General features: G+C 30.7%; 1 protein-coding gene across 1 annotated transcript; it reads right to left on the reverse strand.

The window, feature by feature from the left end:
* Window positions 1-12,883: 12,883 nt before the first annotated feature.
* Window positions 12,884-14,985, reverse strand: LOC108330727 (two-component response regulator ARR6). The gene is made up of 5 exons (XM_017565247.2): window positions 14,741-14,985; window positions 14,477-14,553; window positions 14,308-14,385; window positions 14,126-14,196; window positions 12,884-13,382 (listed from the first exon to the last, which is right to left on the reverse strand). Exons 1-5 carry the CDS (start codon window positions 14,865-14,867, stop codon window positions 13,127-13,129), a joined length of 609 nt encoding a protein of 202 aa, XP_017420736.1. The 5' UTR covers window positions 14,868-14,985; the 3' UTR covers window positions 12,884-13,126.
* Between the last annotated feature and the right edge of the window lie 12,784 nt (window positions 14,986-27,769).

Here is a 27,769-nt window from a genome sequence, read left to right on the forward strand (position 1 = left end):
ATGAGGTAGTTGTCTTTGGTCCATGTCAGAAGGAACTTAAATTACATATAAAGTGCAATTCCAAATTCATGACCAATAAAAGTACACATATGATGGCCAAATTTTGGATGCTTACCATGGAGATTCCACTTCAAATAAGATAAATTATAAACGACACAAACATTATTATGGATGGAGTATGTTTAGTGAGTTTAATGTAACTTATAAGTTTTAGAATTAATGCTTTCTATTCTGTACTCTAAATCAACTTTTTTTTCTTTTTAATTAGGGTAAAAATCTTAGACGAATTTATAAAATATAAATAAGATTAAATCTTACTAATTTTTATAAGTCTATTAATTGATTTTATAAAATTAAATTAGACTTAAAATTCATTTTTTATATTATTATTATTTATTTTTATTTTCTCAACAGATTCATGTTCGACTATGTTTGTGTATCTTCAAGGTCGCATCTCTTAAGCTTATGCTGTTGTCTCAATCACTCTAAGATTTTTTTTTTAAATAATTATTTATTATAAAAAAATAATCATTGACTATGTTAGAAGACCTTAAACTCACACCAGATGATATTTTTCTTCTCGTTTGGTTTATCTCAAAATGGCATCAATTTATGTGTTTGCCACAATAATATTCTTAGTAATATACTACTGTTCAAATGACAAAAAAATAGTTTTATTTATTTTAGTTCCATATTTTATAAACATCCATTGATCCTTCGCATCACTTGGCAGAAGATTAACTGAATAAGCTTACGCCACCTCCAACAAACGGCTTCAACTGATTTTCCTTATTATGCATACAAGCTTTAATAAGAATCCAATATGAGAGATGCTTAATTTTATGCACCAAAAGCGAGGAGGGAAACGACAATTCTACTCATTTATTTATTATTACTAGAGCCTAATTAGCTATCTAGTATTATAGTACTGCAAATTTCATCTATTAATCCATATACTTAAAAGTTATTCCTTTTTAGTTCCTACAACAAAATACCATTTTAATCTATTTTAATTTTTAGACATGTCATTTAATTCATACTTTTAAATTAAAGAGACTAAAAAAATAAAAATAAGGTGTCCAAGAATTAATAAGAATTTTTTTAAGTGTAAAAATTAAAAGGAAAAAATATAATTGATGAATGAGACAATCTAATTTAGTGTCTTTTTTTAAAATGAAATAAAGATCATTCATTTCTTAATTTTGATAATAATAATAATAATAATAAATAATGTTTGGAAAATAAATATATCTACTTTTTATGTTGGTTACATTTATATGTTGGATGTGCTTATCCACTACCCGTCTATAAAAGTAATGTTACTAACGTATAAAATCGTGGAATTATAAGTGGAACTAAAAATATTCAGTTGTTTCACAGTAAGTTTGATCTTTCAAATTTCAAACTAATATTTTCCGGCCCAAAGAAGAAAAAAAAAGAGTTTCTTGTAAGTCCTTTTGCCCCCAACATCGTATCTGAATGCTATCAGAATAAAAATTTGAAAAGAAAATACACATGTCATAGAATGTTTGATTACAAGAATTCAAAAATCAAAATAGGATAAATTAAACTCCTTACCAAAAATGTTAACTATATCTGAACAACACATATATAAAAAATGTGTTTTAGTTTCTAAATTTTGATATTAAATTAAAATTTATTTATGTTTCAAATTCAATATAATTTAATTTTTGAAAATTTTAGAAATAAATAAATAGTTTTTCTAATTTAAATGTAATTTTTCTTTTATATATAAAAAACCTTTTTATAGTAACACTTAAGTTTTTTACACTATATAATACATTTCAATTTAAAGTGAGTCTCTGGTATTATTTAACAAGTAAAAAATTGAATTCGATTGGATTATTAAATATATACATTCATTTTTTAAATTTAAGACTGAAATGTATCAAAATTTAGATAGAAATTTATAAATTAAAAATATATTTAATTTGAGATTAAAATACTCTTTTAAAATAATAAAAAAAATTACAAAGTGAATCATTAAATTAAAAATAAAGAAAAATTACTTAAGTAAAAGAAAAATATACAACTGGACGGTGGTGTTAACAAAGTGTAGCATTGTTGAGACATAGAATCCAGCTACGATACAATAAGTGAGAAGAAGTGGACCTAGTGGTTCCTGAGAATGACAACATTTGCATTATTGTTGTTTATGTTACAAGAGCTACAATAAGACAATAGAGCAGTGGTTTAAAATTTGAGCTAATATGGGTAAATGGCAACCACCGCTGTAGGTTTTGATTATGGGAGTGATAAATGCTGTTGTGTTGACGGTGGATGTAACGGTTGCAGTAGTTAATTAGGCACATAATTGACGTTGATCTTAGGTATAATAATAAATGTGTCACTGTGCTCTCCCAGCTGTTGCACTTAGAAAAAGGTTGTCGGAATCTGAGGTTGAAGAGGTGCAATGTTGCTTCTTTATTGTTCTTTGGTTACTTCTTCTTTCAAGGCTTTTGTCCTCTTCTCTCTTCTGGTAGATGCAACCTACTTATTACGCTGTTACATTTATCTTCCCTGAATCACGCTCCATACTTATTTTCTCAATAAAAAACATCACGGACTTTCCACGATCACCTCCACAAACCTACATGAAACGTCGCTTTTTTTTTCGTTATATTAGTGTAATTTTCTTTATAAAATTATTAAAATGGATATATTTCAAAAGTTTTGTGTATATATATAACTCTTATTTGCATGACAATTTTATTGCACAAGTGCTGGTGTAAAGAAAGATATAGGCTGTAGGAAAGAGAACACACTAGAGAGAAAAGAAAGAATGTTTATTCACTTCAAAACTGATACAAAAGCATGCTACTCTGCATCAAATACAACATATATATATATATATATATATATATATATATATATATATATATAGAAAGCACACAAGAGAACACATGTTACTAACAGATTACACGATAAACTGAAAGTATAACAAAAAGAGGTTATTTAACAGCCCCTTTAAACTTATGGTAGTATCATGATCAATCATAAGGTTATGTTTGAATTCCTGAAACATAGATTTAAAATGAGCATAACTTAAATTTAGGAGTTATTTGAAAATATATTTAAGTTTTGTTTTTCTATTGCTACGTATTTTTCGGTTACTACTTATATCTACTCGATTAATATTTGGTTATTGGCCATTTTAAGCTATTTAATAGCCTTTTCAAAATTTAATGAATATATAGAAGCAATTCAGATATTTTTGTGTTAATTTATTTTCTATCAAATTGAGACAAGAACATGAGAGTTGAGTGTTCGAGTGGAAAAAGAGAAAGTTTGCTTGAGTGTTTGAAGAAGAAAGAATGAGATGGTGAGTTTTGTAAACAATGTGTTTCTATTCTAGTTGACAAAGGAAGTCAACTATAATAACTAAAGTCTAGTTTGTAGATGAAGACTCTTCTTGGATCCCAATATGGGATGTAGTTGAGAATGGACATCAAAAGCCAAAAGAAGATGAAGAGCATATGGTTGCCACGATGGCTAAGTTGTTAAAAATGCGAGCAAAAGAAAAATCAGTTTTGTACATATTGCATCGAGTTATGGATGAGTCTGACTTTGAGGAGATAGCAAATGCTACATCTTCAAAAGAATCCTGGGAGATCCTAGAAAAGGCATATAAATGGGATGACCGAGTTAAGAAAATTTGGCTTCAAACTCTCAAAGGAAAGTTTGAAAGTTTGAGAATGGAAGAGAGAGAACAAGTAGTCGAGTACATAACTTAGGTGGAGACCATGGCAAATCAACTCAGCAAAAATGGAGAATTGTTTCCTGCCAGTTGGGCTGTGGAGAAGATTCTAAGGTTATTAATAGATGACTTTAAGAACATAGTTTGCACCATCGAGAAGTTTAAGGATTTGTCAACGTCATCAATTAAAGAGCTTGTGGGATCGTTTGAGGCGAACGAACAATAGAAGGGAGGAACTCGAAACACTCAAAGCCAAGGTTCTTGTGGAAGAGGCCTAGATAATCGAGGATCAGGAGGACAAGAGAGAGGTTGAGGAGGTCAGTCAAGTAACTTTGGAGTTCAGTGTTTTAAGTGTCGCAAGCACGACCATTACGCAAATAAGTGCAAATTGGCAAAATGCTATAATTGTGGTAAGGTCGGTCACATTGCAAAGTACTAAGAGAAAGAAGGAGAAATTTTTCCTTACTAAAGAAGCTAATGAAGAAATAGGAATTTTGATTATGTCAAGGAGCTCGGACATCGAGCTACCGAGCTCTGAGCTACCAAGCTGGAGACCAGAAGATAAGTTGCGTTCGGGTTGTATGATATCAAGGAGATTGGATGCCCAACTGAGTCCAAGTTGTATGATAACAAAGAGATCAAAAGCTGAGTAATGTTCGAACGAGAGATCAGACGTCGAGCTTAGTTTGAGGTATTCAAACAACTCAATTTGGTATCTGGATACAAAGGCGAGTAACCATATGCGCAGGAATGAGAGTCTATTCAAAGATCTCTCCAAGGTTGAGGTCGAATACATATCATTTGGATATGACTCTTAAATGACAGTAAAAGGGCACGAGGAACAATTCAGTATCTATAGAAGAATGGTCGAGTTAGAGAGATAAGAAACGTGTACTATGTACCCAATTTCAAAAGTAATATATTGATTATAGGCCAAATGATGGAGAAGAGCAACTTGATTCTGATGAAGGACCGAGTACTATACTTAAAAGACAAACTCAGTTGCTTGATTGGTCGAGTAGAAATGAAAAAGAATAAAATGAATAAATTGGAGTTCAACATACTATAAAAGAAGTGTGTGTCGCTTAATGTAAGGATGAAGTCATGGTGTGGCATTTTTGTTTTGGTCATTTGAACTTTAGTGGGCTGGCCAAGTTGTTGAAGAAAGAATCGGTGCAAGACTACCGAGTATGGAGTTTGATAAAAAAAAATTGTGATGAATGTGTACTTGGAAAACATCCAACGACAGGGTTTCCAAAGACAACTTAGTGCCGATCGGAGATATATAGCTCTTATGTAAGTAGAAGAGCTTCAATATCTTCTAGTGTATAAGGATTCAACCATGAAGTTACTGATGTGATAAATCCATCATAGTCCTTAGAAAGACCGTCAAGTATAACATTTGTATGATTTTCAGTGGATACAGGGGTGCCAATAATAGTTAATGAATCCACAATTTTCTTGATACCTCACAAATAGGTGAAAACGTTCTTAAGAAAATCTGAGCATAAGATTTCGGACTAACCATATATTGATTAAAATCGGTGTGGTCATTAACTTGAGAAGCCATGCAGCAATTATCTGATCTTGGCGAAAGAAGTTGGTGAATTTTGGATTTACAGTGTTGGATGCAAGTGTAAGGAAATTTAGAGGAATAAAGAACCATCAAGAAATGATATAAGTTTAAAGCCAATAATAGTTGCCGAAACTTGTTGCCATAAGAGAAAATTTCCATCATCAAGTTTCATGGAGATAGGAGTTTGAAAGGTGTGGGGAAGAACATTTGAGATGGGTGAGGAAACAATCTGAGATGTAGCAGAGGAAGATAAGGCCATGGTAGTACACTACAAAAAAATTGTGAGTTACCTACAGATAGTTACACATGGATTTGGATTGGTAAGTAAAGTGGATATTACATACACAAATTTTACCTACGAATACTTAAAGTTGAGTTACATAAATTTTTTTTCGTAAGTAATACAAAAAATATTTCTCACTAATTTTCTGTATATAAAATCCATGTGTACATATGGTGCGTGAGAGCGAAAACTTTTGCGAAGGATATTATCTGTAGGTAATAATGCAGGTTACTAGATAAGTAAAATAAAGTGTTACCTATTGATTTTACATACGGATTTGGAAATAATTAGTTATTAAAAATTAAAACTAAAGTTTAACGCTCTTCACTCTCTCGAAATTTTCGCACTCGCGGTCACTCACTCGAAATGGAAAAAAGAGATTCATTCTTAAAAATAAAAAGGTCACTCTCTCGAACAACCTCACATCTTAAAGAAGAGGAAGAAAGTCTCGCATTCATATCCAGCCTAATCTTGGTTTATTATCCATTGTCCACACCCACACAACGAACCATCTTTCCAGAGACAACGTCAACACCATAGCCTCCATCGTGTCGCCTCCTCTACGTTGATCCACCTGTTTCCTCTTCCTCCACTTGTTGACTTCTGGACCTCTCATCCTGCGAACAAGAAACCCTTGTAGAGCTTTAAAATTTGAAGTTTAGGATATAGGCTCCTAAATTGAAAAGATATGAAACCTAAGATCCCAAAACTCAAACCTGAATTATTTATGTTGTACTCAAACCCTAGCGTTTATTCTCTATTCATCTTTGTCATCCATAAGCCTCAACAATAGGAGTCGTCATTGTGTACTACCATTTGGCCAAAGTGATCGTTGTCGACACTGATTGTGATCAGAGCATTCATTGTCATTGCTTATGGTTCTCTATCATCCGTCTTCTTCATCAGAGACATGAAGGGTTTCTCCCTTTTTTCCTTCCCTTCTACCTCATATCATCCTTCCCCTATTTTTGATTTGTATTGCAAGGTGTGAATTGAGGGATGGTATTCCTGGGTTGATGGTTGTGGATTGGTTATGTGTGTCCAAGGAAAAGTGAAAGTGATGATGGTGTTAAGAGTTGTGAAGATGGCTATGAAGAAAAAAAAATGTGTTGAGGTGTGGCAAAGATTGACATCATAACAGTCATAAAAGCTCATCATCTTTGCAAACAACTTGACAAGCATCATAAGAGCTTGGTTAGAAGTATATGACAGCTCGACAATTAACGAGAAAGCTCAACTAACATTATAACTAGCCCGACATGCAGCATGGAAGTTCGACAGGGAACTGAAGAGCTCAATTGATAGTATAACCAATTCGGCAGGCAACATGGAAGTTTGGCAGACATTATTTATATATTTTAAAACAAGAAAACTAAAGTTGAGTTTATCTATGGGCTCTTGTTGTAAGTACGTAATGGACTCTTGTTGTAAGTACTTAGTGTGATTGTCATAATAAATTTTGGATTTTTAACATTGTTAAACCTATTTACAAATATTGTATGTTTAAATTATTTGTTTCAATGATTATATTTAAACATTACATAAATTCTTGCAATGTAGTAATATTATGAACTTTTATGAAAAACTTGAATATGCAAGATTGCATAAGCGTTGCAAAAAAGAAACTATTATTATTAAAGCTAAACGAATTTATTTTTAAATAATGTTAATTAGGATTGATTTACCTATCGATATTCGTTGTAAATAAATTTGTTTTACTTACTATTTTATTATATGTACTTTTACAATAAGTAATAGTAATTTTTGTTGTAATGATAACTCTTAATATAAATAGACTAAAGAAGAAAGAACCAAAAAAAATATTATTCACTTAAAAATTGATACAAAAGCATACTACTATGCATGAGATACAATAACGTATATATAGAAAATACAGAAAAGAAAACATATTACCAACTTATTAAACGATAAACTGAAAGTATAACAGAAGAAATTATTTAACCGTTGGTATATACATAATACGACTTTAAGTCATATTGGACTTACAAAAATTTTGTATCAATCAAATAAAACTATGATTTCGTTTAATTATTCTTTTAATATGTAGTGAAACAGTATCAAGGTAACTCTTCTCTCGTACCAGTGTAAAGTTAATATAATTTTATTTTGACAAATCTAAAATCATGTCATACATACACTTTTTATTCAATATGTTAAAATTTTAAAACTTACTGATTTGAGAAATTTTATAAAATAATTACACTAAAATAAAAAAAATGGAAACAACTACTATAGGCATATTTAAATGTCAAATATGATACAAATTTATTTATATAATAATAATAATTGATCTTTTTTCACTTTTGTTTGGAAAAACTCTTATTCGTTTCCCGATGTGGGAAGTTGACTGTGGGTATATCTCAAACGTTACGGAATAAAAAAGGCATGTTAACCTGTCAATGACTTTTCCTTTGGGAACTGCGTGTAATCAAAATATATTAATTTTTTTCTGAATTAATTAAGTAGAATGCCATGATTTATGTGAGAAGTAAGAATTCATTGGTGTAAGTGCAAAACTTTTGGTGCTTAATAACAGCTACAGTAATTTCATTGGTATTAATTCCTCGATTATTCAACCTTTGTTGCCTCTCAGACAATTGTGGCGAAAAGAAAAGAAAAGTAGTTTGACCATGTTCAGTCGACACTTACTTGGAAAGTTTCAACACAAAGAGCGTTTTGGATGAACAACTGTTGATGATTCAATTAGGAATTTCCAGAGAATCTAGAAGAAGGTTAATAGGTGTAGTGTAGTGCGAAAGATCTACCTTCTCTATTATTCAGTTTGAAGGCACATAGAGTGTATAATCTAGATAATGTAGGCTTTTTTTACCTTTTTCAATAACTAATGTATCTTATTACATTCAATAATTTCAGGTTTAATGTTTCCGTAGATCTCTATTTTGATCATGAATTTTAAATAGGTCTTCTTTCTTTTCGGCGTATCAATTGAGTCTTTGTTTTTGTAAAATTAAATCAATTACAGGCCTGCCGTTAAATTGGACAAACGGCCGTTACAGTATTGGTTACGTGGCATGGTCATTGCAGTTATTAAGCAGACGTGGCATTTAAAAACATTTTTGTATTAAATAAAGAAGAAGGAACAGAGGTATAATCACTTTTGGGTAAGGGCATACTAGGAAAATTGAAAAACTTTAAGGGCAGCCCCCTTTAATTGATAAATGCAACTGAGATTGGGGAAACAAATTGGGGGTTCTTACTAGTAGGGTTCGCGTGAGGGAAAAAATCTCATTCTTTCTTTGATTCAAAGCGCCAGTGTTCGTGGGTGAAGATTATGTAGTTGGAAGTGGGAGGGTGCGCGTTCTTTCTTCGATTCGAAGTGATGGATAATGAAGTGCAGAAGTCTCATTCTTGTTCATCTTCGACATGCAATGGGTGGCGGAATCAAAACTCTGATTTCGTTTTTCGTGGTGGTGGAGTATCTACGATTGATGGTGTATCACCCCTTTGCCTGTGTGGAGAGAAAACAGTGGTAAGAACAGCTAGAACTGCTAAGAACAGAGGGAAGCAATTCTGGAGCTGGTCGTCCTCCCTCGTCTACCGCTCGTCCAACTACCTCCCTGCTCACGACCGTTCGGTCTGGTCGTCCACCCTCCTCTATCGCTCGTCCAACTACCTCCCTGTTCTCGACCGTTCGGTCCCCCACTTTCCAGCCCCTAACATGTGTTCCCTGCCTTCCAACGTTCGATACCGTTCGATACCGTTCGGCCTCACTTCCTTCCTACCTTTCTTCTCCTTCTCATTACCTCCCACCTTATACCCTAACATATACAGTATCAGATATAAGACCTGCAAAATTTCTAAACATAACTGTGCCCACCAAACTATTAAAAAACAGTACTTATGCTTTAGTGATACAGCAATGGAAATACAATTCCTGGTCATTGTAATATATAAGACGTCAAAGAAGGAAATTCTAATATATCCAAAACATTGTAATACATCCAAAACCATACATAGTTGGCATCATTGTCATTCATTAAATTACATAGCAGTAAAACCATAAACATTGTTCCTTAGACTATTACATAATAAGATCCTTAAACTTGGCATCATTGTCATTTATACACACATCTATAGTTGAGCTTCCTGGTCATTCATACACACTTCAGATAACTGTGATGATGGCATGATTGGTTCTTGGGTTGCTTTGGGGGACCACCACCGAATATTGTAGTTTCTCATCAATAAAGGACCCACACCTGACCTACCGAGACACGAACCCCTGCATGCACTCTGCCGCTTCCAACTACTTCTTCTTCACCGACGAACCTTGCCGCTTCAGCTCGAACAAAGATCGCAATTTTTCTTCCCTCACGCGAACCCTAATAATAAAAACCCCCAATTTGTTTCCCCAATCTCAGTTGCATTCCTCAATTAAAACATCTTGCCCTTTAATTTTTTCTTTTTTTCCAAGTATACCCTTACCCAAAACTGATTATACTTCTGTTCCTTCTTCTTTATTTAATACAAAAATGCTTTTAAATGCCACGTCTGCTTAGTAACTGCAATGACCATGCCACGTAACCAATACTGTAACGGCCGTTTGTCCAATTTAACGGCAGGCCTGTAATTGATTTAATTTTACAAAAACAAGGATTCAATTGATACGCCGAAAAGAAAGAGGACCTATTTGAAATTCATGACCAAAATAGGGACCTACGGAAACATTAAACCATAATTTCATATAATTTAAAACTCAAAATCTAAGACCATTTAAATATATCTTTTTCTTTTCAAAAATGTTTTTTAAAAATAAAATCATAACAAAATTTTGTATTTTAAAACAGATAATATCTCAATTCTATTATGATGATGGTTTATAATTGTACTATATGATCATAGGCAGACTATCAGGCCGACCAATCAGGTCGATCATCAGTCCAACCACTAGATCAATTAGGCTAACCACTAGGTCGATAATATAGTCAGTTATCAGCAATAATAACTCATTAAATCTCTAATGAAGATTAAGGTATGATTGAACTTTCATTAGGCCAACCAAATGTAAAGGTTCATCACAACTACTATAAATAAAGGTCTTAGGTATGACTTTTGACATCATACACACAATATACATCTTTAGCTATTTGAAGGGTCACTTACTAACTTAAGTATCATAGTGATTTCTACATGTACATTTCCACGTGATGAACGAAACAAAATGTAGTTGAGCTTCCCAAAAGCTCGGTCAGTTTCCGCAGTAGTCCATCCGACCTACTACAGTGTTTGGCTAGTCTCCTTTATGTCCTACTCAATCAATCTGTTACAGTACTCAGACAGCCTCCTACGTGTATGTCCGATCTGTTAGTGCTCAACCAATCTCTTGTACATCCTGCCCGGTTTACTACCATGCTTCTCAACCATTTCTAACCTCGAATTCTACCTAAGAACTTACCCTCCAAAACAATAATGATATTATTCTATAAATTTGAACGGGTTTCAATAACAATTATTAATAAACACTCGTAATAGACATTCTTGAGGTGCAATGTTCCAAATATGTTGAACCTTAGTTTTGGTGAGTTTAGTTTTGTCGGACGATGTAGTATGTTGTTAAGGAGAATTGGGAAAGGCCATGTGATTGAAGGAAGAATTGAGAGACAAATAATGTACTGGAAACCAGTAGATGATGTTTCTTGTTGATGACACAAAGTTGGAAACAAAACTATAATGAACATTACACTGCTAGGCAAGGCAGAGGCATACACTTGTTGCGTCTTTCATCGTGCATAGTGAATGATTGGACGGCTTTAATTCTGAAATAAGATGTCATCCAAATTATTATATTTTCTATTCAATACATAAAATTTCTCTTCTTAAAATTAAGAGCTAAATTTCTCTTCTATTCAATCCATAATTATAATTATTATACATATTCTTTTAACATAGTAAATGGTAGTTAGAAAAAAAAGAAAGAATTTCATTTCCGAAGGTATCTGACAGTTTTAAGTTAATTATTTAAATTTTGAATTCGGTAGTTTTGGTATGTTATTCGTTTTGGATAAAAAAATCCTTTAATCATAGTATGATATTATTAAAATACTATTTACTCTTTGTTTGATGTTCAGGACCAAAATAAAGAAATAATATTAAAAATACGGTAGATACGTTGTACTATATTTTATATATTTGTATCCATGTTTTTATTTCTTTTATCTCTTCTCTGTTTCGCTTTGATTAAATAATGTCTTTAATTTTTTTCTTATCTATTTCCACTCTATTAATTGGATTTTCTCGAACTCATTTCCTATTTGTTTTTTCTCTATAATACATTAGTAAGTTATATTGCTTTAACAAAATTTAATATTTTTTCTTAAATTTCTAAATTTTGCATACATGTATTTTTTTTTCCATTTGGTCACTGATAAAAAAGTTGGTTTGTGATTTGATTCCTTATAACTTTTTTGGAGTGGAGATTTTTTTTTACTGAAGAATAAATTTAAAAGATTGAAAAGAAAAAAAATGAAAAATGAAATTATTTAAATTAAAAAAAAAAGAAAAAAGTGAAAAAAAATTAGTCGAAATTTTAAATTCGAAATAAAGAAAAATTAATATAAAATCTTAATAAAAGAAACATATTTAAAATATTTTTCCAAAAATACCAAAATTTAAATTATTTTATTTGTAATTTTAATATTTATTATTTTAACTAATTGTTTTATTATAATATAATAATTAATAAATGTATTATAAACATAACAAGATATAATTTGTACATATATTCAATTATATATATATATATATATATATATATATATATATATATATAGTTTGGGGCAGTTGTATCAATGTACTGGAAAAGAACTTATTTCAGAAACACTTTTTTTATATAATTAATTATATTTAAAATATAATTGATTGTGTATAAATTGTTTTCCACAAATCTCTTCATTGTTCCGAAGAAAGTTTAACGCATAAAATCCTTGTAATGTATCCGAGTATTTTCTTTTTTCAAATACACTTTTTCTATTTCAGCGGTTTCATCCAAACAAGTGACATGAATGACGGAATAATATTGACACGTGTCTTTTTTTCTTTTTGTTATCTATTAAAAGTTTTCTAATTTTAATCTCTGAACATATTTTTAATCATTTTTAACTGATAAGTTGTTTTTTCAAACATCAAGACAATAAAATAATAGCATTATATTATTTTAAAATAATTTTATTTAAAGAAAAAAAGTAACTAGTTAGAAACAGTAGAGATCAAAATTTATAGGAAACATAAAATACATTAAACCTAAAACTAAAAGAACATAAAGAGACAGTGAATAAAAATTTTGATGTGAGGCCCCTCAAAACAGAAGGTTTCGTTAATTTTTAATGAATTTCTTTTCCGTACAGCAAAAATTTGTAAGCAGAGTGATTCTGTCATCCTCTTCTTCATTCCTAATCCTAGTACTCATTGTCAGCAATGTGTAGTCTTCTAAATGCAAATAACATGAAAGGCTTTTGGATATGAACAATGGTTTGGCAAAATTGGAGGAGACAAAACACCACTGCGCAATCTATATGCTCAATCTGGTTTTCTTTGAGAGCAATGCAGAAGGTGATGCAGGCAAAGATAGATCACAGGAATGAGAAACTGATGAGAACGCAGTTGAAATAGATGATGATGATGATGATGGAGGGCTGTAATCATCTGATCTACTTCTTTTATGACCTTTCTTCCCTTCACCTTTCATGATAAAATCTGTCACGCGTTTTACATCTGACAACTTCACAGGTTTCAACAGAAACTCTTCTGCTCCTTCCTCCAGGCAACTGTCAATCACAAAACTATTCGATCGATAATGGCCAATAATTCAATGTATGAATGCAAGCAATAAGAAAATTATAATAATTGCTCGTGCCAACAATTGGGCAAGAGGGAATCTGAATTTCGTCTTGCTTCAATCATTGTAGCCACAGATGCAAATTAGAAACATGTTCTCAAAATGCTCCTCCATGTGACTAACATGTTCAGATTATTGATGTATCAGAAGATGAATTTCAGTGGAAGCAGACTACAATCTAATGAAGCAATAACTCTATCCCACAAGTGAGTTTCACTATATGCAGCTCAACACTATGCTGCTATATATGTCAGAAAACAGATTCTCACAAGTCTTATCCACCATGAAATCCCTTTTTTCTCCCATATCCAGTGTAATCTTCTTTATTCCCTTTTTCACATGGCCAACAAAACTTTTGATCTATCCATGTGCCCAAATCATAGGGGATTTAATCATATAAAAAAAATATATATTCATGTCTTTCACAAATGTGATCCAAGTTTAGATGGGAATTATGTTCTAAAAAACATGAGCTACAGATGCAGCAATGGGATGCTCCCAAATAATCTGGTATTTTAGCTCAAAGCACTAGCATAAGTAAATCAACAAACAGACAGCATCCAAAACATAAAAACCTTAACATTGCTGAAGAATTAATCCAGAAAAACAATGGCTTCTGCTCCTAAACCATACAAGAAATGAAGAGAATCCAGTTTAAATTGAAGAGCTCACCTATCAATTCGAGTCAAGATATTCTCAGACGACATAACCACCACTGGAACCTCTCTAAACACAGATGATTCCTGCAGATATTAACAGAGAGTTAAAAACCGAGGAGAAAAGAGGAAAAACCACAACCAACAAGAAATTAAAATTAAACCAAACAATCAACGAAGACCATTCTCATTCCTCACCTTTATCTTCTTGAGCAGTTCATATCCTGTCATACCCGGCATGGAGTAGTCTGTCATTATCAAATTAACCTTGACACTCTGTCACAACATTCATCAAACAACATAAGCACCACCCCTAAACACTACCAAAAAGAAGTCCTTTAACAATTCAAAAGCCAAATATTCTTACATCAAAACCAATGGAGCTCTTCTCTCCATCCAACCCCAGATACTGCAGAGCCCTGCTTCCACTTTCCACCACCGTCACTGCCAACACCCAGTTCAAATAACCATCAGAATACAAACGAATGCAAGAAAAAAAAAACAACAAAAACTGATCCCAACACCGAAAAAGTCCAGTTAAAACACACCCTCTTCGAGATACTACTTATTTTTCACCGATCAGACCAAAAAGCACACAAAACCACCAAAATTCTCCGTCTTTAGTCCTTACCTTTGCAAGAAGAGATTTTGAGCAACCTCTCAATAACCTTGCGGTCGACGTGGCTGTCATCAACGGCAAGGACGTGGAGCTTCCCGGAACCCACTTCCGGCCTGAAAACATCGCTGGCGGCAGCCATCTTGGATTGAATTAAGAAGAAAAAAGGAGGAAGAGATGATTGAAGAAAAAGAATGGGTAGAAGAAAGGTATAGTATAAAATAAAGGTAAGAAGAAAGAGAGAGAGGGTTATGGTTTATATTGAATGGAGGAGGTAGGAGAAAAGAAAAGGGTTGTGAAGAAAAATAATAATAATAATAATAATAATAATAATAATAATAATAATAATAATAAAAATGAGAAAATGAAAAGGAGGGAGATTCGGAGGATCCAAATCTGAGAGATCTTGTTTGTTGTTTTTGGAAATGAAGCAGAGAGGATTATCCCACCTGCAGTTGTCGCTTCTCTTGTCACAATCATACTTTTATAATTAATAGTAACGTTGTTGATGGTCAGACACGACCAAACGTATCTTGTTCGGGTCCACCTTTCCTCTCTGTTTCTCAAACCTATCTTCCTTGACTTTCACACAGTTCACATTTTCAACCAAATCAAATCTTCCTTCAATGAAGTTGCCTTGCATTGCATCATCACGCGTATCAAGTTGGATCCGATCCACATCCTTTTTACTTCTCAACTTCACCATTTCCTGCAATTTTTTTATTTTTTATTTTTACACATCATTGCCACACATTTTTTATTCACTTTTAGATTATATGCTTTTTATTCACAAAATCTCACTTTGATTTCTTAGCTTTTGGATGAATGCCTTCTTCTACTTCGAAACGCTTCGATCATTCCTTTCTTTTATTTACGTTAAATTAAATTAATGGATTAATGGATCTGGATTCTCTTTTCCTACAAACCGCACCGTCTGCAGTTTCAAATCTATTTTCATTAAAGTCAATAAATTCTCATTATCAAATTAATATGTTATGTAATAACATCGACCAAACAGATCAGATTATATAAGGCACGTAATGTCCTAAAAAGTTAATTATAGGCAAAAATATACACAAATACACAAAAGTTCATTTTAAAAAGAATATATATAATATTTATATGAATATATATTATTATTTTCTATGTGAATTTGCAATTGACGTTTAGACCAACAACATTATTTATTTATAATTAAAACAAAAATCACGTGAAAAATATAAGCAAAAGTAAATTATTAAGAATTAATTATCAATATACAAGAATATCTAAGATATTATTTAAACAAAAATGGTCAGTTTAAATCAAAATTTATCTAATGTTAAAATTATATTATCCAGAAGATATCTATTCCAATGGTTATAAAATAGCAAATATATATTTTTAATAAGACTTTAGTAACACCTAACTTATTTTCAAAAACATTTGCTTACACAAATGTATGATCAAACGTAACAACTTGAGTTTTTCTTATAATTTTTTATCTTTTAATTAAATATAAAAAATAATTATTCATATAATATAAATTAAATATAATATTATATATTAGTATATATTACAAAATACTTATCCATAATTAATATGAAATTAAATAGTTTTTACCTAATTCATTTCATGAAAGAATACATTTTATAATATAATAAAATATATATTTGATAAAAAAATATATTTCTCTTTAGTTGAGTTATAAGAATCATTTTTATCTCAGAAACATATAACGATTACTTATTAATCACATTTTTCATTTGTTTAAGTATGATATCAATATTCTTCTTTAAACTAAATATAATAATAGTCCTTACAAGTTTCTATAAAGTGATATCATAGTTTCAATTTTTTATAATCATTAAGTTTATTTATATATATATTCATTTTTTTTTATTTTTAGATTTATTATTTGTGCTGGTAATAAGAGTGTTGACAAGTGAGTGTTTTTCCCTTCACTTCACTCATTTCATCCTACACACTTCCCATTAGACTTATTTACCTTTCATTTATTAAACTTTATAACCATAATGATGGTTTAATTCCAACCAACCATCTTTAATAAATAGTTGTTTCTATAAACCCTGCATGCACCCTCTTTGCTAATTATTTCTTTACTATTCATTTTTTATTGTTGAGTTATTATTTGTGAGAAGTTGTCCTCTGAAGTGCCATGGTGATACACTGGTGGTCATTGTGATATGAACGTTAGTGGTGACCGTGTGATGTGTGGTGTGGTTCGTAGAGGAGAAAGGTGGAGAAAGACATTCCCGATGAAAGACATTTGAAAGGCATTTCAGGTTAGTAGTTATAATCGTAAACACCCTTAACCAGCGTTGGAACTGCGGTTAAGGGAGCACCGACGTTAGAACGCCGGTTAGGTCTTGCCATACTTCGAAATTCGGTAAGCCTCAACCGAACTTCGAAGTTTGATTAATATTTGGCGTACTTCAAACTTTGCTAACTATTTTAGCGCACTTCCAATTCCGCTTGTGATATGGTTTTTTGTTATTTTATTTTTTTAATACTTGTTATTTTATGTAGTTTTAGTTAATTTATTTTTTGATATATATTATGGTGCTTTTTTATTTGTTTAATACTTTTATGTTTTTTATTTGTTTATTTAAATTGTAATATTTAATTGTAACAACTGGAAGCCGAGTTTGTCGCGAGGGAGAAGAGAGGAAGAAGTGTGCTCCAGCCACGAGAGAAGCAAAGAGTGAAGTGAGAAATAGTGAAGTGTGGTGAGAAAGAAAATGAAGTGCGCTGAGAAAGGAAAATGAAATGCGTAGGGGGTGTAAGGTTTTTGTGTCTGATGGTCAAAGATTCTTCTGACAGGGGCAAAGATGAAAATTAAATATCTTAATAAGTTTGTTTCACATATGGAGAGGAAATTAAAAAAAAAAATTGAGGGGAGAAGAAAGAAAAGAAAAGAAAGAAGAAAGGTGTATAGATAAAGAGAAAATATTTAATGAATATTGAAAAAGACATGCTCAAACTATGATGAGACATATTGGAAAAAAAAACATATTAAAGAAAATTGATGAAGAGAAAGAAATTGAACAGAAGGAGTTGAGAGATAGAGAAATTAAAGAAAAAAGAATGTGATTTGATGATGGATACCTATATTTATCTTAAGTGAACAAGTTTCACTAGTGTGAAGGGTATAAAAAAAGGTATATTATATTCATATATCAAATGAGATTTTTTTAAGTATTGATAAGCTTGTAAAGATATTATGCACATAGTGTTTATGAAAAGTGTAGATGCTCACTCCTTCGTTAATAGTTTGAAACTTCCTTTTATAAATATCTTAAGTTAAATCATTATAATTTTCATTTTTTTTTTCATTTGTCCTTGTGTTATCTAGTAAAGTTTTTGAACATGTTTGACTTTATAGTAACATTTTGTTGTTGCACTCGATGTTGTGAAAAAGAATTCTCCATTATTTTGATAATGTGTCATATTGAGCATATACAAATTTAGAGGGTTGTTTGCTTCGTTTAGAATAATTCTAAATGATATTTGTTTATGACAAAAATTTCTTAATGATCAAGGCTTTGTCTTTTATGTTTTTAAAATGTATATATCTATTTTTTTGCATAGATTCATTAAGTCTCTTGATCTTTTAAGTTTTCTTGTAGGTGACATTTTACTCTTTTAATGTGTTTTTTGACTTGTATATAACATATTGTCTAGCTAATAGTTTCTTGTCATATGTTATGTGTAATTTGTTTAACCTTCACTAAGACTTTATTTATTGTTATTATGTAGTGTCTTAAGTCTTGTATCTTATAAAAATTGTGTTCATAGTCTTAGAGACTTTTATACTTAATTTCATATTTGTAAAATGAAAAACATACTAAATCATGATATTACTTATTTTATGAAAAGTTTAGATGTCTTAGACAAAATTCTCATACTTTGAATTGTAGTTAAACATATGAAATTTACTTTATTTTTTAACAATCTTTTCCTTTTCACTATGATAAATAATATTAATTTTTTTATAGAAAATGAAACATATTAAGCATTATCTAATTAATCGTTTGTATTACTTAATTTATAAAAATAGGTTATCAAATAAATTATAAAAATAGATTATGCTTCAGAGAAATAAGATTAGAACAAAACTTTTAAAATGATAGTTAAAATAGATTTTATGTTCTAATAAAAAAACACAATTATTTAAAGAACTTTTTCAAAAGTTGTTTCAATGCTTTGATTATTTTAAAAGTCTTTTTTCTTATATTACACATGCCTAACTATTTTTTTCTTATACTACACACATTTGAGAATTATAGTCTTTTAATATAGAAAAAAAACACGTAAGTAATAATATAAGATAACCTAACACTAGTTATCAAATCAGAGCAAAAATAAACAAAGTCGTTTAATAGACTTTGTTAAGAAGACTTAAGACACAAATTTCTTTTATAAGACTGACCTACCAAAACTATTTAAAAGGCAACATTAAAGCAATGAAAATATTGTAAGCAATCTAAATTACTATACTAAAAGTTTACATGAAATATGGTTATCATTCCTTTTTCAATACCATTTATATTATGACACGCTTCCCGTGAAAGGATTATGTGATAGTGCATAGTAGATTGTGTGGCAAAGTTGAGGAGACTGCTCTTCGTCTCTTTCTTCACATTGAAAAGGTCTTCATCATTTGGAAGTGGACACATGTTGTTTTTTTAGCCTCTGTGGATGTTCAATCTACATCGCATATTTTTTAGATATCATAAGAGTACTATGTTGTATTATATTGGTGTCGATGTGTTAGTGCATTCTTTTAGGATTCAAAGATAAAATATTCCAATGCTTAAAATATGATTGCATTTCTAAAGGTCTATTGCATAACTCTATTGAAGAATTTAAAATTCTTAAATAGTATTGTTAGCATTTCTATTGCTATGAACCTATTGTTTCTATTTTTACTATTGAGTATGTTTTTTTTTTCTTAGGATGGCATAGGTTATGGTTTCAAAGTGATTTCACCATCTTGTTGCTTGCTTGATTTTTGTTGCCTCTTACATTTATACAAAGAGTAATATGTACGTTGATGCTTTGCCAAAATGCAAGTTTAATTAATAGATTAATAAAATATGGTTGAATATGCATTACTAGCTTATATAAGACATAAATTTTCTACAAACAATGATGAGATGCCTAAGTAAAGATTTTCTTAATTTTGAATCATGGGTTTTGGTATAGTGCCTTATGTTCTTATCTCATTTTAATATATTTTCAACGTGATTTTTACTGTGAAAGTTAATTGTGTTTATAATAACTTTTTGGAATGATAAATTGGGATGGACTTAGCAGGTTAATTGTGTGAAATCACTTAATAATTTTTTTTTATATAAATATTAATTGTAAGTTTTGTTAGTAGTGGAATTCAACTTATAATTTCTTTTATTCTTTTTTTCAAATTTTTTAAACTAATCTTATAATTTTTAAATGTTAATGAGAAAGTTCAACTCACAACCTCTTTTAGATTTTCTTTTCACTCTTTATCACTAGACCAACCTTTATATTTTTCATCTAATAGTCTATCTTGACTCCCAACTTGTTAACTTATTTGTCCATTTTCTTAACATTTATATTATATGTATAAAATATGAAAATTGTTTTATTAAAATTAAAATTAAAAACTATAATTCAAAGAGTATAATATTTATGCTGTTATTTAAAGGATATAAATATTAAATAAGGTTGTAATTTAACTCATGAGCACTGCATATAGATTAAGATTTAAATAATAATTGTATTAAGTAATTTATATAAAAACTATTAATCTAATAAACGTGTCTTTAAAGAAATATAATTTTTTTTAAAAGAAAAATTGAGAGGTTAACTACTTTTTTGGTGAGGTTACTTAGCACTTCCAATCCATTATAAGTCGGTAGGGTTAATCAAATTAAACTTCTTGAACATATTTAAAAATAAAATCAAGTAAGTTGACTTATTTTTCATTTTCAATAATTAAGATGACATTATGGATTAGTAAGTTTAGAAAGATTTTATTATATAAAAAAAAAACAGATTCGTGGTTTTCTTTGTGTTCGTTTTAAAGGTATTTAAAAGAAAAGAAAAGAAAGAATTTGATAATATTCATCTTAAAAAGCCAATTATCTTCATGTAAAACTATATCTTCTTATATTTATTTTAAAAAATACATATATGGATTTGATTCCAATAAAGATAAAATCAGTTTCAACTAAACTGAAAAACTCATTTATTAATTTAATTAATATAATAAAATAGTAATATTAATAATAATATTATTTTAAATGATAATAATAATATTAACTAATAAAAAAAAATTAAGTACCCTGCTTCTTCTTTGTTTTCTCTAGGCAAGATGATAAAATTATTTTTCATAAAAAAAAATTATTTGGATTATTAGTACAATTTAATATTTTAGTTATGTATTTAAATTCAATAATCTTTTAAAAATTATTAAACTTGGTTTTATTTAGAAGATTTATTACTTTTTTATGAAAAACTGAAGCTGAAATTAAAATTACAAAAACTAAAACTAAAAATTTTATTTAAATATATTGTATTAATTATTTATTAAATATATTTTATTAAACTCAGTTATTTTTTTAAAATATATTTTATTAATTTTTTCTTAAATTTTTTAATATAACTATTTCAAATAATTTTTTTCAAAAAATATATTACTCTTAAATATCATTTTATATTATTTTATATTATTTTTATCACTAAAAACATTTTGGTAATTTTAATTTTTATTAATTAAAATAATTTCTTTTGTCACATAAGTCAAATCTTACCTTAACTTTCACAAACTTTCCTTTCAAATTCACTCTAACTCACCTTTAAATTCTTTAAAAACAACAACACATAATTTACTCTCAAATCCTCACAAATTCATCTACTCCCTCTCCCTTGAATTCATCCCTCCAAGTGAACTTACCCTAAGGTTCCTTTAGAAACTAAAGTAGTCTGTCATAATTATATGTAAACTAAAATTTTTGATATTTTTATATTCAATAATTAAAATTTGACTTATAAATTTATAATTTAAATTATAATATTATTATATAAGAATGCATAGTTTTATAATCACTTATTTATATTTGAAAATTTTAAGAACTTGGAAACTAGAATATTAGAGTAGATAGGTGTTTTAAAATAATGAGATTAAGTATTTTTTTTAAAATAAATCGATAACATAAATAGAATTTCTTAAATTTGTCTCATTACTTAAAACACAAACCATCTCTTTAAAAATTTTCCTCTCAGTTTTCTCTTACTTCTCTCTACCTTTTCATACTCTTCGATCATCTGTTTGACCATCAGGAGGTGCTTAAACAACCACCACCGTGAGGTCTACATTTCTATCTAATCAATTTCTTCTATAGAGCAAGTAAGTTTATACTCCTTTTTCCTTTCGCTATTTGCTCCTAAAATCTTTGGTTTAAGGGTGATGCATGTGTACTTCACCTCTCTTTTCTTGTTCCTTGTTGTTCAGTAGTCCTAAGGACTCACTTTGTTTTCAATTTCGTGGTTTGTAGGCATTTCTAAGGCTCCTTGAGTTAGAAGCAAGGGTGTCAATGTCTTTAGAGCTCGATAACCTTGATGTAAGGTAAGGGAAACTAGTGATATGCTTAAATTTTAAATTTCCAAGTATGATTTATGGCTAGTGGTATAACATGATGACTTAATTGTTATTGAGATATTTGTACTTTGTTCATTGTGTGTGATCAGTTTAATTGGTGGTGTTATGATTTAATGTATAGTATGATTGTGTTTTGGATTGAATATAATCGTGTGAATGGATGTTAGTGTGAATGTTTATGGTATCCAATTAGTGTAGTGGATAGAAATAAGAAATGAGTTGAGTCATAGGCTGTTTTTATCTAAAAATGGGGTTTTGATGAGTGAGATTTTGAAGTAAAGATCAAATGGGAGAAACTGTGTTTTTAGGATTGTTTTATGATCATTTTAAACTTGTATAGGCTCTTAGTTAAGGAAAATGTGATGTAAAATGATATAGTAGTTGGTTTAGTGTTGTCAAAACGGATCATCCGGCCCAACCCAACCTGATCCACCATAGGTTAGCCACTTAGTGAGCCAACCCAACCCGACTCATTTATTAATGAGCCAAAAAAATTCAAACCTGACATGACTCATCATGGATTGGGGGGTTAAACGGGTTAACTCATTGACTCACTTAACTTTTTTTCATCCTCTTCTTCCACGATTCTTATAACATGTTATTTTAACCAATCTAATTGAAACAATAATAGTTGGACCAATTGATATAAAAAAAAGTTTTGCATAGGCAAAATAAAGGTTTGAGTTGCAATGTTTTTGGTTTTATTGAATATTTAATTAATTTCATTTCATTAGAACAAAAATAGGTGGGTTAGGTTCTTAGTGAGCCGGGAAAATTGGCTCGCATCAAAATTTCACATTTTCTTAACCCAACCGAGTCCAAACCCGTGGTGGGCCGGATTTGTTACCAATTAGGAGTATTGGTAAATCTTGAAGAAATTTGTTTTGATGATGCTGCAAGAAGTTTTAGTTGAAGAAGATATTAGAATTAGTTAAAAGCAATTTGTAGAAATTAAATGTAGTAGGGAATTCTTGTAAACTTTGTAAACTTGCATTTTTAACTGCAATAATCGATTATGGATGACAATAATCGATTATCACAGAGTCATACAGGAATAATCGATTATCACATCATATAATCGATTATCACATTTTGAAAACCCTGTAACGGACTTGAATAATCGATTATCGCTTACAATAATCGATTATTCGTGGCAGTTGAAACTTAACCTTAGATATTCAGAGCAGCTGGCTATATAGTGGTTTTTTTGTGAAGATTAGAAAAGAAAAAAACGAAGTTGAACACAGAGCTTTTGAGAATACAGTGTGATCTGAGGAAGTTCCAAAAGCTAGTTCATTGCATTGCCTAGTCTTGTGAAAAGGAGAAGCTCGCGCTTTGTGGGTCAAAGGTCGGAGTAGTTCTCTTCAAGTTGGCAAAGTTGTTGTTCTTCCGATTCGTTCGTTCGAAGGAAGGTTTTATCTTTTTCTGTTTCATTTACTCGATTGTAAACTTGTGAAACTGATTTTAGTGAAAACGTTAATCACTTTTTATAGTGATTAACAACTGGACGTAGATTCTTTTGAATCGAACCAGTATAAAAATTGCTTGTGTGATTTTTTCTGCTCTCTGTACTGTTTACTGTTTTATGCACATCAACTGTTTGGAAATTTGTCTCTAAGAAAATTAAATTTCTAAAATGGACCATCTTATTAAGAGTTTGACCGAACACGCTTTCCGCTTTATAAGTTATTTCGTTGCACAACTTTATAACGGTACCGATTGTTCCGACAGGATTAGCTCACGGGTTTCAACCCATTTTGACAACACTAGATGGTATGTTATGTTTTTGAATGATTTTAGGTTCAATTTTAGGGGTTTTAGCTAGTGAGATTCTAAATTAGAAGGTTTATGCTAAATGTGATGGTTTGGAGTATGTTATTGAGTCTATTAGGACTTGTTAAAGCTAATATAGTTACAAAAATTTGGTGTTGGAAAGTATAAAATTTAGTTTAGGTACGTTTAAAGTAGTCAAGTTGGGTTTGAGGTAGCTATTTGGAGTTAGAAATGTGTTTCTAGAGGTTTCTTTGTGCCTAGAACGTCTTAGGTGTCAATCAAATATGTATAGAGGATAACAAAGGTCAGATTAGATGCATTTCAATTTCTGGTGTGACGCTGAGCACTTCCTAGGTGCCTTTTTTAGGTAAGGTCCGTTGAGCGCCCCCCTTAAGCGTCTCTTGGGTGCCTTTTTCCAGTGGCTTCTAGCGCCTAGACGCCATTTTCCAGGTGTTGGGTTCCCTTTTTTAGTGTTTTGAGTTTTCCAATTTTAGATTGTTCTGTGATTTCTGATGCACTATTTTGGATCCTGTGATGTATGTGTAATGGTTTCATGCGAGTTTTATTGTGAAACATGAAGTTGTATGTATATTTATATATTGAATGGAAAGTTATGGAAATGAGTTCTAAGGAGGAACTTCTTATTGAAGGTTTCAAGTATGGTTAGTATGAATGTAGGCAGCTCAGTCTTGTGGTTTATTCTGACAATCTAATGATCATTCATTCTCAAGTAGAGAAGATTGACATGGTGAGAGTAGTAGGAGATCTTAGTCTACGTGCTTCCATTATGGCCAAAAATGCGGTATAGACTAACCTTGTGAGTGTGGTAGGATGAAACCCATTGGCAATGACTTTGCAAAGAAAAAGAGACCACCACAAGTGCACAACCTGCCTTAGCTCGGCATTCATACTAAATCTGAATAGTCAAGTCTAGGTCTTGACATTGTTTGGATGTTTGAATGGTGATATGTGAATTATGTTTCATGCATGAAATGTTAATGTATTATATGAAGTGTTTTTGTATCACTAGCTTACCCTTTTTGTTTGTGTAATTGTTTGTATGTTTTTGTGCTTCTTTCTTAGCTATGATCATCCAATGGGTGTGAGCATAGGGTGATGAGCTAGTTTTATATATATAGTTTTGCTTCTTTTGGACGGTATAAAGTTGCCTTTTGTAATTATGTTTTGTATAACTATGATGAAACTTTTACTCTTTATTTTGTTAATTGTTCTATTTTATTAACTATGTTATAGCTTCTTTATAATTTAATACTATATATAATTGGGATATTACAATTGTGATTCAAATTTATTTAATTAAGGTTTAATATAAAATTTGTTCTTAATTTAAATAAGTTGATGCGAATTTTCTTATATAATTGCTAACCAACTTCTAAAAGTATTGTAAACAATTTTTCTTTTTAATTTGTAGAAAGTATTTTACACAAAATTTACACAAAAACGAAGTATATATTGATTTTTGATCAATAAATGGTTCTTTTAATACTTCTTTCGTATTTGCATTTTTTTTATTTATATACACTTCAAAATTTCTTACGTTTTTATTAATTAATTTAGTTTTTATTTTTAGAGAATAATATGTAGGTTAATGTTTTAATTTTACATATTTATTTTGTGAAACCCCAGAAAATGGTATTTTAAAAGTGGTAGTAGTTTAAAAATAGTGATACTCGGTTATTTTAATATTAAATGATTTATTTCTAAATATTTGTTGTTATAAACGAGTTTCATTATTTTAAAACCTATCGTTTCTCTAGAATTCACATTTCTAGAGTTCTTTACCTTCTCTCTAAGAGTTCTAACTCCTGAGTCATCTCTTTGACGATCAGAAGGTACCTAATCAATCACGACAACGAGATCTACATTTCTACCCGATCAGTTTCTTCAATAGAGCAAGTAAGTTTCGACTCCTTTTTTTCTCTTTTCGTTCTTAATTGAGATCATGCTTAATGATCTCTTATCGCATGTGAGTTGTAATGTCCTTTCCTAATTTCAAATTGATTAGAGGTCCTAAGGACTCTCTCTGATCTTTGTTTGGCGTTTTGTAGGTGTTTCTAGAGTTACTTGAGCTCTAAGCAAGGGTTTGGTCTTTTTAGAGCTTCGTTGCTTCGATATAAGGTAAGGGAAGCTATATCATGTTTAGTTGTGTTGATATTATAAATTTAGTATTTCTATGAGTTATAGATGATTTTGAGAAATAGATATGACTAGGCGTATAATATGTATGTTAATTTGTGATCTTGATAGTATGATGTGTGCATGATTGGAATGGTATGAAATTGATGTTTTATGTTGTCATGATTGTATGTGATAATATTGGTTTGATGTTTGAAAACTAAACTCAAGTGGTTGAAGTGAGAGTTGGTCAAATTATTGAGTTTTAAGCCTTAAAAGAGGGGGTTTTCATATGTAAGTTTGAGAATTTGGTGCTGATGTGGGGAAATTGTTATTGAGGTGCTATCATGAGGTAAATTAAGACTTATTGGAAGTATAATGTGATTGAAATCTGATCTGTAATGAAAAGGTAGTGTATAGTTTAAGTTTCGACACTAGTGCAAAAAGGACTTTAGACGTCTGTTATTTTGGGCTTTTAACATCTGATCTCTGTCCGACGTCTATGTGAGTGACGTTAATGAGACGTCGGACCCTTTAGGTCAGAAGTCTCTATAGACGTCGGACCTATAGGTCCGATGTCTATATAGACGTCCGATCCATATAGGTTAGACGTCTCTGAAGTTGCTCCTGACTCATGGTGATTCGAGTTTACAACTTTATATTTTAGTTGAAGAAAATGTATTGTACATTTTGTTTTATTGGATGGTTTTAAAAACGTAGTGGAGGGAATTGGAGGAGTACAAAACGCAAGAAATTGGCGCCATAGAACGCCGCCTAAAGACACGAGAATAATTGCACCAAAACCCAACGAAAACGCAATTTAATCGGTTCAAATGAAAGATAATGCATCAAAGAGTGATGTAATCGGAGTAAAATTAATTTAAAACGGTCCAAAAGTGAGAAAACGAACCTGAAAAGCGTAACCCGTAGAGAGAAAACGCGACGAAGATGATGAACAATGAGTGCGCGTAATGGTTGTCTCGCGTTCACTGTGTTTTAATGCCAATTTTAGACGTCGGTTCCCCCAATGAACAGACGTCTAAAGTGCTTTAGAAATCGGAGTGGCGGGATCAGACGTCTAAATAGAGTCAAAAAGTGACTTTTTAAATTTCTAGATTTAGGGTTTAGACGTCGGTTGCCCCAATGAACAGACGTCTAAAGTGCTTCAGAAGTCGGACTAGCGGGATCAGACGTCTAAACGGAGTTAAAAAGTGACTTTTTAAATTTCTGGATTTAGGGTTTAGACGTCGGTCCCCCAATTAACAGACGTCTAAAGTGCTTCAGAAGTCGGTTCCTTCCATAACAGACGTCTAAATAGAATAAAAAAATATTTTTTTTTAAGTTTTTCGTTTAGTTTTGACGTCTATTCGGGGGAGCCGACGTATATGAGTATTTAGACATCGGACCCTTCCATAACCTACGCCTAAATAGTTGTTTTATTTACGAAAAATGCCACCGGTCATTTTTTACGTTGGATATTCGAGGGTCAG

The sequence above is a fragment of the Vigna angularis genome, chromosome 4 (assembly GCF_016808095.1).
Source record: "Vigna angularis cultivar LongXiaoDou No.4 chromosome 4, ASM1680809v1, whole genome shotgun sequence".
NCBI lineage: Eukaryota > Viridiplantae > Streptophyta > Magnoliopsida > Fabales > Fabaceae > Vigna > Vigna angularis.